Source organism: Peromyscus leucopus, chromosome 16_21 (assembly GCF_004664715.2).
Source record: "Peromyscus leucopus breed LL Stock chromosome 16_21, UCI_PerLeu_2.1, whole genome shotgun sequence".
Classification (NCBI taxonomy): Eukaryota; Metazoa; Chordata; class Mammalia; order Rodentia; family Cricetidae; genus Peromyscus; species Peromyscus leucopus.
Window position 1 is genome coordinate 40,020,583 of NC_051084.1, and position 12,429 is coordinate 40,033,011.

At 46.7% G+C, this 12,429-nt stretch overlaps 1 protein-coding gene across 3 annotated transcripts in view; it reads right to left on the reverse strand.

The window, feature by feature from the left end:
- Aff3 (AF4/FMR2 family member 3) overlaps nucleotides 1–10,390 on the reverse strand; it is a 481,117-nt gene extending 470,727 nt beyond the window's left edge. For all 3 annotated transcript variants that reach the window (XM_037199903.1, XM_028865744.2, XM_028865743.2), the window contains exon 1: nucleotides 10,258–10,390. In XM_037199903.1, the coding sequence (XP_037055798.1) occupies nucleotides 10,258–10,310 (53 nt within the window). In that variant the 5' untranslated portion in view covers nucleotides 10,311–10,390. The remainder of the gene's footprint in view (nucleotides 1–10,257) is intronic.
- Between the last annotated feature and the right edge of the window lie 2,039 nt (nucleotides 10,391–12,429).

The window sequence follows — 12,429 nt, forward strand, 5'->3', positions numbered from 1 at the left end:
GCCTGCATAATGCCACTCAAGCTCAGCACCCAGTTGATCTCTGTTAGCTTATTTTTCTTAAGGATCTCTTGACCCAACAGAACAAAGCTCTGAGTCTAAAAATGTCCTTTGTTTATCTATACTTGGGAATTGTCTATATGGACAACTACTGCACTGACAGTATTACATACTGATAGCCAGATAATATTGTTTTCTATAACTTGAAAGCAAATGTATTAATTCGATGACACAAACACAGGCCAAGTCAGTAACGACATTCTTGCTCACTGCAACACATACCTAGTTCATCTGCAACAGTCTCCTTTGCTCCTCCTCACAAGAGAAAACAAGGTAAATTGGAAGAAAATAATGCTCAAGACACGGTGACACAACACCAGTCGGTTAACACAGCGGCCTGGGACACACAAGGTAATAAATGCCATACACACAAAGAGCACAACTTACACATCCCTAGCTCCAACAACATGAAATACTTTGGCAAGCCCGACCTCCATCCACTTGCAAGCCCGACCTCCATCCACTTGCAAGCCCGAAGGCCACAGATCTAAATCTGCCCCACTGTCCCTGGAGTCATTTTTCTTTTCCAAATCGGAAACATTAAGTTGTTTAAATCTTATCTTTGTCAGAGAGTGTAAGTGTATGGGGGCCCATGTGTGTTCCCCTGTATGAGCACACCCTCATTGATAAAATGAAGCCAATGACCTTCCCACCGATCTCACGGAACAGGCAAAGTTAGCCATGATGTATTTCATTAGCCCCATATATGCTTAGTTTTCTATTGAAACAAGGGTGGGCTAATCAGGGAAACTGCAGTGAAGTTCCCCACCTAACTGATGCATGGTTCTCTGGCAATGGCAGAGTGGGGCACATCTGGTCACACTGCTACAGAAGGTCCCCCCTGACTGAGGAATCTAAAACCTCCCTTGGTTCCCATGGAGCTTGAGCTGAGATTTCTCGCAGGACACTGGGAAAGCCGCTGTTTAGGACTATGGCCACCAGGTAGGGCAGTAATTCTGTAAACTTTTGCTACTCCCTCATCTCCCACCTCCAGCCTTTCCTCCCAAGGGCAGATGGATAAAAAAGAATGGGGACAGCTGGTTTCCATCCTGGGCACCTAGAGGAGTCTCCAGCAGAGTCCCCACAGATCCAAAAAGTCCTAGGATCATCTCAATACTCAAGGCTCCCTTCTGATGCCGCCGCAGTAGCTGATCTAGGAGAGCTGAGAAGTCCTGAAAGGCTATAAAACGTGATTAGCCTATTTATTACGAATCGTGTGTGCTCAGGTTTTATGTTTATTTCCCACTCTGTCCCCACTAGGATACAAATAACCACCCACCCCCTCACTCATCAGAATTGTATTTAAAAAAGACACAGCAATAAAATAAATGCTGTCCCTAACTAACCTTCCAGCATTAGGAAACGGTGATGTTACTATACAAGTCTCCTCCAAACAGGAAAGAGAATACGGAGTCTTCTGATAGGGCATCTTTTCAAAGGCATGCTTTCGGTCCTCGCAGGTCAATGTCTTCTGTGACCAGGCATCATTACCCAAGAACTCATCAGAAATGTAAACCCATGGCCCCACCTTCATCCTATTAAATTAAAAGCTGTATTTTAACAAGATCCCTGGGCTATCTGGACACCCATTAAAGTTCAGAAGCATTCCCTGGATGTATACTAAGTATGCTGGCCTCTGCTCTCCAAACAGCTTTCTAGCCTTGATCTTCAATTCCTCTGGATATCTTCTACAGGGGGGAAAAGGTATTTTTCCGATTTGAAAACAAAAACAGATTATTTCCCCGCCTTGGAGCTCATCTACTCCAGGAAAGCGTTTTTCTATCTAACTGTCAGGGAGCTAATTAACATTTCAATGAACACTGACAGAAAATGTGTTCCGTCACTTCATAACTGAGGTAAACAGCACAGGTATGACAAGAAAAATTTAACTAAGACTAACAGGCTCACATTACAACCCCCAGGGGGTTTCTGAAAACTAATTTCCTGCCCATAAAAAAAGCAAAAATAAAATTATTTTCAGTATCAAGGTAAGCACCTAACTGTGAGTTGAAACGTTAGTGTGGTCTCCAAATTAGAGTCATTTTTGTTTACCTCCGCTAACAATGAGCCTCCTGGGGAGAAATTATAGGAAGAAGTTTAAGTCCCCTCCCTGGCTTTCTCCACATGTGAGGAGAAACTGAAGTGGGGAAATACCCAAGTGAATACAATGAATGCCTTGGTGTGCTTGGATTCCAGCTTCCAGTAATGGGAATGGACTCAGATTCTAGCAGCTTTAGGGAAGGAGGCTGGCCAAGTTTGCAATCTGGGGAGGAAAGGGTTTATTTGGCCTCTAGGTACAGCTGAGGCAGGTACCTAGAGACAGTCCATGGAAGCAAGAATGGAAGCAGGGACCATGGAAGGACACTGCTTACTGGCTGGCTCTCCATGGCCTGCTCAGCTTGCTCTCTTACACAATCTGTATACACGCCCAAAATGGACTGGACCCTCCAACATCAATCATTAGTTAAGAAAATACTATGCAGACATGCCTACAGGCCAATCCCATTAAACCATTTCTCAGATCAAGGTTCCCACCTCCAAGTGACTCTAGCTTGGGTCACAATGATAAAAACTAACCAGCACAGAGTCTCGGGAATAGCCCACCCCTGCAGGTCCACTTATCCAGGATGTCTCTCTGCAATGCCAGGCAATCATTATGTTTTAACACAGGCCCAGCCACATCACTGATAAATGCTCACACAGTATTCCAGCCTATAGGCAATCCCGAACAAACCTCCACCCACCCACCCAGTGTACCACCTTCAGCACCCAAGGCCCCCTATCACATCCCATGTGTTAGTGGTTTTAGATTAAAACTCATTTCACTTCTTAGGTGGTGAGGTATCCTCATAGCCTGGTATAACTTGTATTTTATTTCTAGTGAACCTAAATTATGATTAGCTTGACATAATGTACTGAGACCCACAGTGCCAAATGAAGTCATTTGATGTAATGGTTAGTAATAAAATACATTCTGAGTAAAACATCAGAGATTAGGTAATGGTTCATACGTCTTAAAAAGTTGCTAGTGCAACCATATTTATCTGTTGGACTACAATGCACAACTAAGAAAACCTAAACCCCACTCAAGTATGTCCCTGGGTTCCAATGCCAAGCAAAGAACTGTGTCCCACACACAGCTGAAGCGGACCCCATGTGGTCTTTCTATAAGTTTGTTTATGAAAAAAGACATTTTAAGGAAGCAAAGGGTATAAAAGAACCATATTTGGCACTCACAGATTAACTGATGCTTTTATTACCTAACATCTGTATGAGATAGGCCAGAATAAGCACTGCCATTTTGTTTTAAGTGATGAGGCCAAGACTTAGGGAAAAGAAAAAAGAAAAAGAAAGCTACCCTGAGCTGTCCAGAGCCAAATAGAAAGCAAGACTGAAGCCAGTTGAATTCAAAATCTCCAAATACATTTCCAGACAAAAGGGAACAGTCAATGTTGAAAGTAAGTTTGATAGATTTCTGCTTAGAAATAAAACAAGGGAACATTTTATATCAAATGATATTAATATATTCTTTTATGGCTTTGATTTTGCCACCCAGGCTTTCTTACCCCCAAACAAGAAAAACTTAAGACAAATCTATTCCAAATTTTGAAATCCCATTTAAACACAAAATAGTCTAGTACTTCATGTTGAGAAATTGATTTGTTGTTCTTGACTATTATTTTAACCTATATTAAGCAGAAGGGCCTGTTGAGTTGCTAATCTGAAGTGTCATTGATTAGACATTCTGGCTCACAGGGACATTCTCCCAAAATAGATTCTTAGCATTTTATAACCCTCCTACATTCCACAAAAGAGAATCTGGAACACAGGAAGGAACCATTTCCTCACACGTAATAGTGTCTTCACTGTCATCAAAAGGCATTTGATTAAAACCCAGAGACATCCAACGCGCATCCTTCCCTTTATCCCCATATCCCTGTCTCCCACGCCAGAGCTCATCAACGTCCACATCCTGAACTAACCAGCACCCCCAATCTCTGCCACACATAGGCTCCCTGTGGCTGCCACTCACCAAACAAGAGTGGTCCATGTTCTCCTTCCTGCTTCCTCCATACTGCCATCCACGATTTGGGAGGCAGGCCTCTCAGAAAACAATTTCACCCTGGAGCCTGTTGAGACCCTTTCCCCATGCTCCTCTGGGGCAGGCCCATGCAAACGCTTTTAACCAATGAAAGCCTCCTCCATAGACTGTATCATCACTTTTAGCCAATGAGAATGAAGGTAGCCTACTGCTCTCAACCAATCAGCTCCAGGAAACTCAGGGTGCCTGGGCTCTGCACTCCCATCCTACCTCTGTGGGCCAAAATGGCCCACAAGGAGAGAGAAAGGCCACAGAGAGTAGCCTCAAAATGCACGATCATGGAAGAAAAGCCCAGGAACCTGAGTGACAAGATGAGAACATGAACAGTCTGGGAACCCTAAAGGGCTCTGTGGAAGTCTTCGCCGGGCCTGTCTCCTGGGGAGTGATTTGACAAGTCAAGAGCACCGCTTGGCCCTTGGAAGCATCCTTAAGCAGTGGTATGATGCTGTTGCCTCCTCCGGCAGCAGACAGGGGTGCGGTGCATCCTTCCCCTGCCTTAGCTAATAACTTTATCTTCCAATAAACACCACACCCTACTCACTCCGTATGTCTATTTGCACTGTTCTTTCCATGCGGATTCTCTTCCCTTTTATTTCCTCCCTTCTGAAATTCTACTTCCTCGGGATGCACTTCAACACCACGAAGCCATGCGTATTTTACTCTCTCAACAGGATGTGTCCATGCCCCCTCCAGTGGGCAGTATGTGCTTTGTATTTCTGGTATTTATGTGCACCGCCATTCTTTAAACTCCTAAAGGACTCTCTCCTTTGAATCCCTTATAGAAGGGTCTCGAATTGCAGGCTTCAACCCACGAATAGGAAAGTTTTAAAAAGAAAAAAAACAGCCTAGAAAATATCAGAATGCATCACGCATATGATAAATGGTGTCTCCTGACACTCCTGTTTCAGCTATGTGTACTCATGTTCACAGGAGTACTGGGTTTCAGTGTTAAATGTGTTTGTCAACTGTGAGTCTCAGTCCAAAACATACAAAAGCCTAAAGTACCTGTCCAATAGTCATGCCTACTATGTGAACACTGACTGAGTTGACCACACTGATGGATATGAAACAATGTGTTTCAATTCCTTTTTCCTTTTTTATTATTTATGTGGCTGTGTCTATGGGGATGTATGCTGCAAATGCCCATGGAGACCAGAAGAGAGCATTGGATCCTCTAGAGCTGGAGTTACAAATAATTACAAGCGGCCTCGTGTGGGTGCTGGGAACTGAACTCAAGTCATCTGGAAGAGCAACAAACACTCTTAACTGTTGAGCCATCTCTCTAGCCCCATGTGTTACAATTTCAAAGGTCTGGATTTAGAGGGGTGTGGAGTGTGGAGTGTGGAGCGCCGGTGTGAACAGGAGTCTGCAGACTCTGGCGTATGTGAAGTCTGTAGAGGGGTAAGGGACAGAGTGAGTAATAAGCAAGATCTTAATACTTATTACTTCAATCTTGATCAACTTCCACCCTAGTAATGAAGAGGTGTTCATATTCAGAGAAGAGTAAATATGTTGGTTTTGGGAAACTTTCCTTATTTGCCAAAATCATCTCATGATGACTAGGCTCTGTGTGTTTAAAAATACACAGTATAGGTAATTTCACTGTGATCACTAAAAAGTACCTCTAGAGACACCCGCCCCCAAAGGCGTTGTTCAAGATGCCGCTATGTCATCTCTCATCCTCCATCTGCAAAAGCCCATTCATCTTCCAAAGCTTGGTTCAAAGGTAACCTCTTCCATAAAGCCTTTTTTAAAATGTAAGTAAAAAATAAAAAAGGCAATAATAAAAAAAACTCCATTTTTTCCTCTTTCCCTCCTCTACCACCCACCCTAGTCCCAAACATGGTCTCTCTTTTGACTCTTTAGCGCAGAACTTCCTTTTGCACTTACATTCTTGCCCAACTCTAAAACTAGACAAGAACATGCACAACACACGTTTTACCCAGCTCTGTATCCCCTACAGCAGCCACCACAAGAACGTGGACTGTAGAGATGGCCAAGGAGGATGCATGGCATGAAGAAACAAGAACAAGCGAGTCTGTGAGGAGGGATGGCCATCGCTTTAAAGACCCTGAGAAGTGTCTAGCTGCTGACCCAAAATTAACGAGCCACAAGAAAAAGGGGAGAAGGGAACCAAAGAGAGGCACTGCTTCTGGGGATACCTGCCTCGGCTTAGGTACCGATTCCCCAGCTCTCAGGACTCGGCTCTGCGCAAGCAGAATGAGACCCTTCACTTCACCTTTAACCTTCAGAGCAGAAATGGGAAGTAGAGCAACCATTTTCGGTAGGGACATCCATCTCAATTCTTAGGCACAGCTGAGATAAGCAGGCATCGGATCATTCATGCTCAAAAGACCTACCTTGAAAAACAGGCATGGATGTTTCTGAATGGGGGTGCTGCTGTTAGAAGGAAACAGACCCAGGGCCTCCTATCAATGGATTATACTGGTTATACTTTTGTCTCACATTCTGTCTACAGTCATTTGAGAACACATTCAGAAGAAGAAGCAAACTCAGGTTCAAAGCCCCATCAAGATTAGTTAAAATACAATTTGTTTTATCGGTAGAAAAAGTTGTTCAGGTATCAAAATAAGAGTATCTTGCTATTAATCTGCAACTCCTCTCTTCAAAGACAGGTGGGGTGTTTTTTTTTTGGGGGGGGGGAGTTCTATGATTAAAAAAAAGGAAGTGCTCAATGGTCTTTATTTAAAATTTTTATCTTAGCCAGGCGGTGGTGGCGCACGCCTTTAATCCCAGCACTCGGGAGGCAGAGGCAGGCGGATCTCTGTGAGTTCGAGGCCAGCCTGGGCTACCAAGTGAGTCCCAGGAAAGGCGCAAAGCTACACAGAGAAACCCTGTCTCAAAAAACAAAAAAAAAAAAAAAAAAAAATTTATCTCCATTCATAAGTTAATTAGCAGGCACAATTTCCTAACTCATGGTATCTGTTTTCAGATTTTTATTTAGATCAATACCTTTTAAGGTCTGACCTCTTTTAATATTTTGAGACAACTTTAACTTGCAACTGTCAAATTCTTGCTTTGTAATTCTTTGCAAAGTCATTCTTCATGAATGGAAAGTATCTGCAGTGTCCTGGAAAATGCATAGACCTGGTATCAGAAAAGTGGGCCTTGAAGGTAATTCTTAATCAAGTCTGAACTGTGTCAACTCGAGTAAGCTACCTGACCACCCATCTTCAATTTTCCTATCTGTAAAAAAATGGATGAACAGCAGTACTTATTTTGCACGTTTCTTGTTGAGGAATAATAAATGAGCTAAAACATCTAATGTATATGTCACTCACTGATAAGTCATAACGTTGTTTCGTAAATATCAGTTTTGAAATATATGCTGTCATTTTTGATCTCGGCATAGTTACCAAACAGTTTAAATCTCCTATTTTCTCATCTATAAAATGAAAGTACTATCATTTACCACTTCTGAGATATTATCAGATTCAAAAAAGAAAATAACAGATATGAAAATATCAGACACAGAGAAAGTAATCAAATATACTAGGCATGTGTGATACATGCCTGTGACCTCAGAACTCAGTAGGCTGAGGCAGGAAGGTTGCCTTGACTTTGAAGTCATCCTGGTTTGCTCACCAAGACCTTCTCTCAAAAAGAAGCAAGATGGGGAGAAAGGGAAAGAGAGAGAGAGAGAGAGAGAGAGAGAGAGAGAGAGAGAGAGAGAGAAATACTAGGTATTTCTGATTACTCATGAACTTAAAAGTAAACCGTCAACATAAAATCCTTAATAAATCCTAAAATTAAGTTAGAAATGCCATGTAAAAAATTGACCCATAACCAAGAAAATGTCTGACACGTTTGAAAGGTATACTCAAGCAGTTTGGTTTATCTTTAATTTTTACCTGAAGATAAGCTTTTATAAATGTAAATTCTATATCTACAAAATGAAACACCCTCTTAAGCCAAACTATTGCACTATGCTGTAATCAAGAAATCCTGTGCTTTCATATATGTGTGTGTGTGTGTGTGTGTGTGTGTGTGTGTGTGTGTGTGTATGTACGTATACACACACACACATATATTGCTTAAAAATCTGGAGTGTACAACAGCCTAAAAAAAAATGCTTTCAAGCTGTGGTGGTATATGTCTCTAATGCTAGCACTAGTGTGACACAGGTAAACATCTATATAGTTCGAGGCCAGCCCATCCTACAGCACAAATTCCAAAACAGCCAGGGCTACTCTGAGAGACCTGGTCTCAAAATAATTTTAATAAATAATAACAATTTAGATGATATAAATTTCAAGTCAATTCAGCAGACATTCTGTGACAGTGTTCCAGATAATTTACTGGGGGCTGAAAATACAGCTTGAGCCCTTACCCCAAAAGGTCTCCGTATTATCACTGGTCATCTCAAAATACAACTTATAAACACCATCCAGGAGTTCAATTTGAACCAGCAATTGGAAGAGCAGCATACAAATACATCAAAACAGTTAAGTTCTCCCCTTTGACTACAAGCCTGCCTAGATTTTAAAAAGCAGAAGTCATCCTTAAAAGACAGTTGTTATCTGGAAAGCTATTGAATTTGTGCCAGAAACCAACATTTCAAAAGGTAAACCTGTAAAATAATAGCTATCTGTAAATGAAAGGCTGAAATAACCCCAGGAACAGCAACACAGTAATTAGCAACTTTTATAGAGTAATAACATGTTCCATATTCTCTCTACACTGGCTCTTTGAAGTTGCCAGCATAATATATACAAGTTTTATTACATTAGAGCCCATCCTTGTGTGTTTTATAGGCACTGGCATTATGCAGAGCAAGCTGTAGTCACCATCGGATCTTTTATAAGAAACTGCTCAATAATGCGAAGGCTTTTTGTCTAGTTGATTTTGTTACACCTGTCTTTAGGAAAATAAAAGTCACCGCAAGCCTAAATCACCGAAAAGATCCACATGTCCACATACCATCAATGTATGAGCCATAAATCATAAAGCAGTTTAGCTTTTAAAATTGTGCATTGCATATTCATGTGCACACCACTTGCCGTTTTAGACACATGTGAACTCTTTACTGAATTAAAACGAAGGAAAACGCTCAGCTCTACAATCAGCGATTACCAGAGGCAGAACAGAGCAGTTAATATGCTTGTTCCAGCAGATGTTCATCCCCGTAAATATTAAACATAACACAAGTTCCTCCAGGAATATACAAGCAGTAATTTTACTACCTGAATAGGGCTGGTTGAAAACATTTAAGGAGGTGGGGGTAATGTGAGGGATGCTAAAGCAGCCAATGGGATTTTTTTTTCAGACAACTGTATTTGGAATTAAATTGCTTCTACCTGTGATTTACCTACAGAAGCTCCCTAATGGGAGAATCCCAAGAACTGGGACCCCAAGTGCATTCCAGGCTGCTAGCTTTGAGCTTGACAAAAAGGGACTGGGGTGAGGAGAGGCAAGGAGTTCAGCTCCGGGGAGGTGTGAAGAAAAGGTGCAAAGGAATTATGAACCTCCGGGAAACGAGTCTCCCTGGGCCAAGGCCTCTGGAATTCCGGCACGGAGACACACTGGCCTCCTGGCCCGGGTGTTCACTTTTCTATCTCAAGTGGGAGTGGGTAGGACAGACAGAGGATGCAGGCGCCAAGACTGGGAGCATGCAGGGAGCAGGCTACAGAGCATCCTCTCAAGGCACTTCGCAGCGGTACCAACTCTAGGAGGTCATGGGGTGAGCCTGAGGTTCTCAGAGAGCTGGAAGGGAGCACAATCCGAAGGAAGGGAGCTGAGAGGGGCTGCGGGCTGCGGGCTGGGTTCTCCGGCATCAGTGACACGTTCTAAAAATCGCTTCTTTTTCCCTCCACCGCTGCGCTCCTCCTCCGGCACCCAGACCACCGGCCCCTGGGGCTGGCGCAGGCAGCACCGAGGGGAGGGGACACAGGACTGGAGACCGGCAAATTGACGGGAAGGCGGCCGTGCATCCAGCCCGCCAAGGCTGGAAGGAGCCGGCTAGGCGGGCGCCCCCGACCCACCCCACCCCCACGGCGGCCGGGCACCCGGCGTCCCGGCCCAGGTGAGGGCGCGCGGGGCCGCCGTGGCTCTCCCGAGCGGCCAGCCCTGGGACTTACCACAGCGACTCGAGGTCCCATTCCTGGAGCAGGGCTAAGTCGAAGCTGTCCATGGTGGGAGGTGTCAGCACCGCCGCCGCCGCCGCTGCTGTGTCCGCCGCTGCCGCCGCCGCCGCCGCCGCCGCCGCCGCCGCCGCCGCTGCCGCCGAGGCTCGGGCCGCCCGCGCGCTGCAACGAAAGGCGCCCGCTAAGGTGCATCCCGGCCGCGCCCGAGCCGCCGCCGTCCGCCCGCCCGCCCGCCCGCCCGCCACCCCTTCCCCGGCTCGCAGCGCCCGGCACCCTCGCGGCCCCCGACTCCCGGCCGGCCCGGCGTGTGGCAGCGGCCGGCGCACTCACCCGCTCGCCGGCTCGCGCGCAGGCACACTCGCTGGAGAGCCGTGAGCTCGACGCGCCGCCGCCCCCTCCCGGCCTGCGCCCGCCCCTCCGCCCCTCCGCCCCTCCCTCCCGGCGGCCCGGCCCGCTGCAGCCGGCGGCGCGGTGCTCTGCGCCCGCCCGCCTCTTTCTCCTCCGGGAGGCGCGTGTGCGCGGGCGAGGCCGAGGCGCGCGCGCGCGTCAGCGAGCCCCGCGCCGCGCCCGCCCGCCCGCCCCGCGCGCCCCTGCGCTCCCCCGCGCTCCCCGTGCGGCTCCTCGGGGTCCCGCGCCCTCACTCTGGCCCTGCCCCCGGCCTCCGGCTCGCCCTCACCCGCGCCCCTCCATCTCGCCTGACCCTTCGGCAGCCCCAAAGGGTTGCAGGGGACGTCCTGCGAGCGGGAGGGAACGGCGAGGAAGGCGGAGGCGCAGAGTGCAAGAGGGATGCTCTGCTGCGCCGGGGCCGGCCTGCCGCAGCCCCTTACCTCTCGCCCTCGCCCCGTGCCCGGCGAGTACTTCCTTGGCCTCCGCGAATTCAGCGGAATCGGCGGGGCGCTGCCGCGAGGGGTGGGCAGGTTTGCAGACCTGGGGGGGTGGCTGCCGAGAAGGAAATGCCCTGGCCGCCCCAGGCGAGGTGAGAGTTAACTGTGCAGCCCACGGCAGCGCCGAAAACAAATCGTTTCAAATATCTGGAGCCAGTAACTTAAGTGAAATAAAAGAGGAAGCGGGAAGGAAGCTTTCTTCCAAGAAGACCTGCACTCAGCTGCAGTTTAGCCTCGGGGGTTGGCGGAGGGCGCGGGGAGGGGGGGATCCCACTACCCCTCAGCTGGCCGGTCCCTGGAAACCAGCCTCCTTTCTTTTTATTTCATACTGGAAAGGCCTCTGGGTTTCCACTACAAACTTCCCGCCGCCTCTCCTGTCTGCAGAGTGGCAGATTGTCAGCTGGAAGGATGATAAAGTACCACTGTGGCTTGTAAAAAAAAAAAAAAAATCAAACCCTTGCTATTATTACTCCCTTGGTTTGAAAGAATGTTCCCCCCTCGCTCATTATTATATACACGTTGAGAGTGGAGACTGTAGATGTAGAGCAGATCTACAGTCATCTCTGTGTTTCTGCTCTAAAACGAGGAACCCATGGGGAGAGCCGGGGGGCTCTCCCATGCTCTTGGCTACAGCGTCTGGGTACCGGATTCCCCAGAATTCCTGGAGAGAGCAGCACCAAGTAAAGCTCACTGCTTACACCAAGCCCCTCGTGCCTAAGGGAGGCCTTTCCAGTGTGTTGCCCTTTGTTCCTTTTCTAGACAAGAAGAGCCACCGTGTGGGGCCGCCAAAAATTTAGCCCCTTTGATAGAAGTCAACTTAGGAGCACCCCCTTTTTGACTTCACCCACACCCGACGGAGAATTAACAAGGTTCTGGTCGCAGGTAGAGAGTCAAAAGGCCAATTCGAGTTCTTTCCTGTCTGAAACCACAAAGCTCTCCGTCCCCATCCTTTCCTTCCTCCAGCTTTGGAATAGTTCTTCCTTTATTAACACCCATAACTAATGTGAAAATATCAATCGCTCAATGAAGGCAGAGTCTGCATCAAATCAGTGGTAGAAACGGAATTGTTATTTTACAAGCCAACAACTTCCCTCCTTTACTCTCCCCCCCCCCTTAGTCGAAGACTACAAAAGAACAAAGAGAATATGAATATAGGAAAAAGTACAGGTGTGAAGGGCTGGAGTCCAAAATCTTAGTCTACAGTGTATTTGGAGAGAAGGAGGGGAAATCTGCCTTACAGATACCTACTTAGCATAAGCCCTCTTGGAAATGTTTGCTCTGG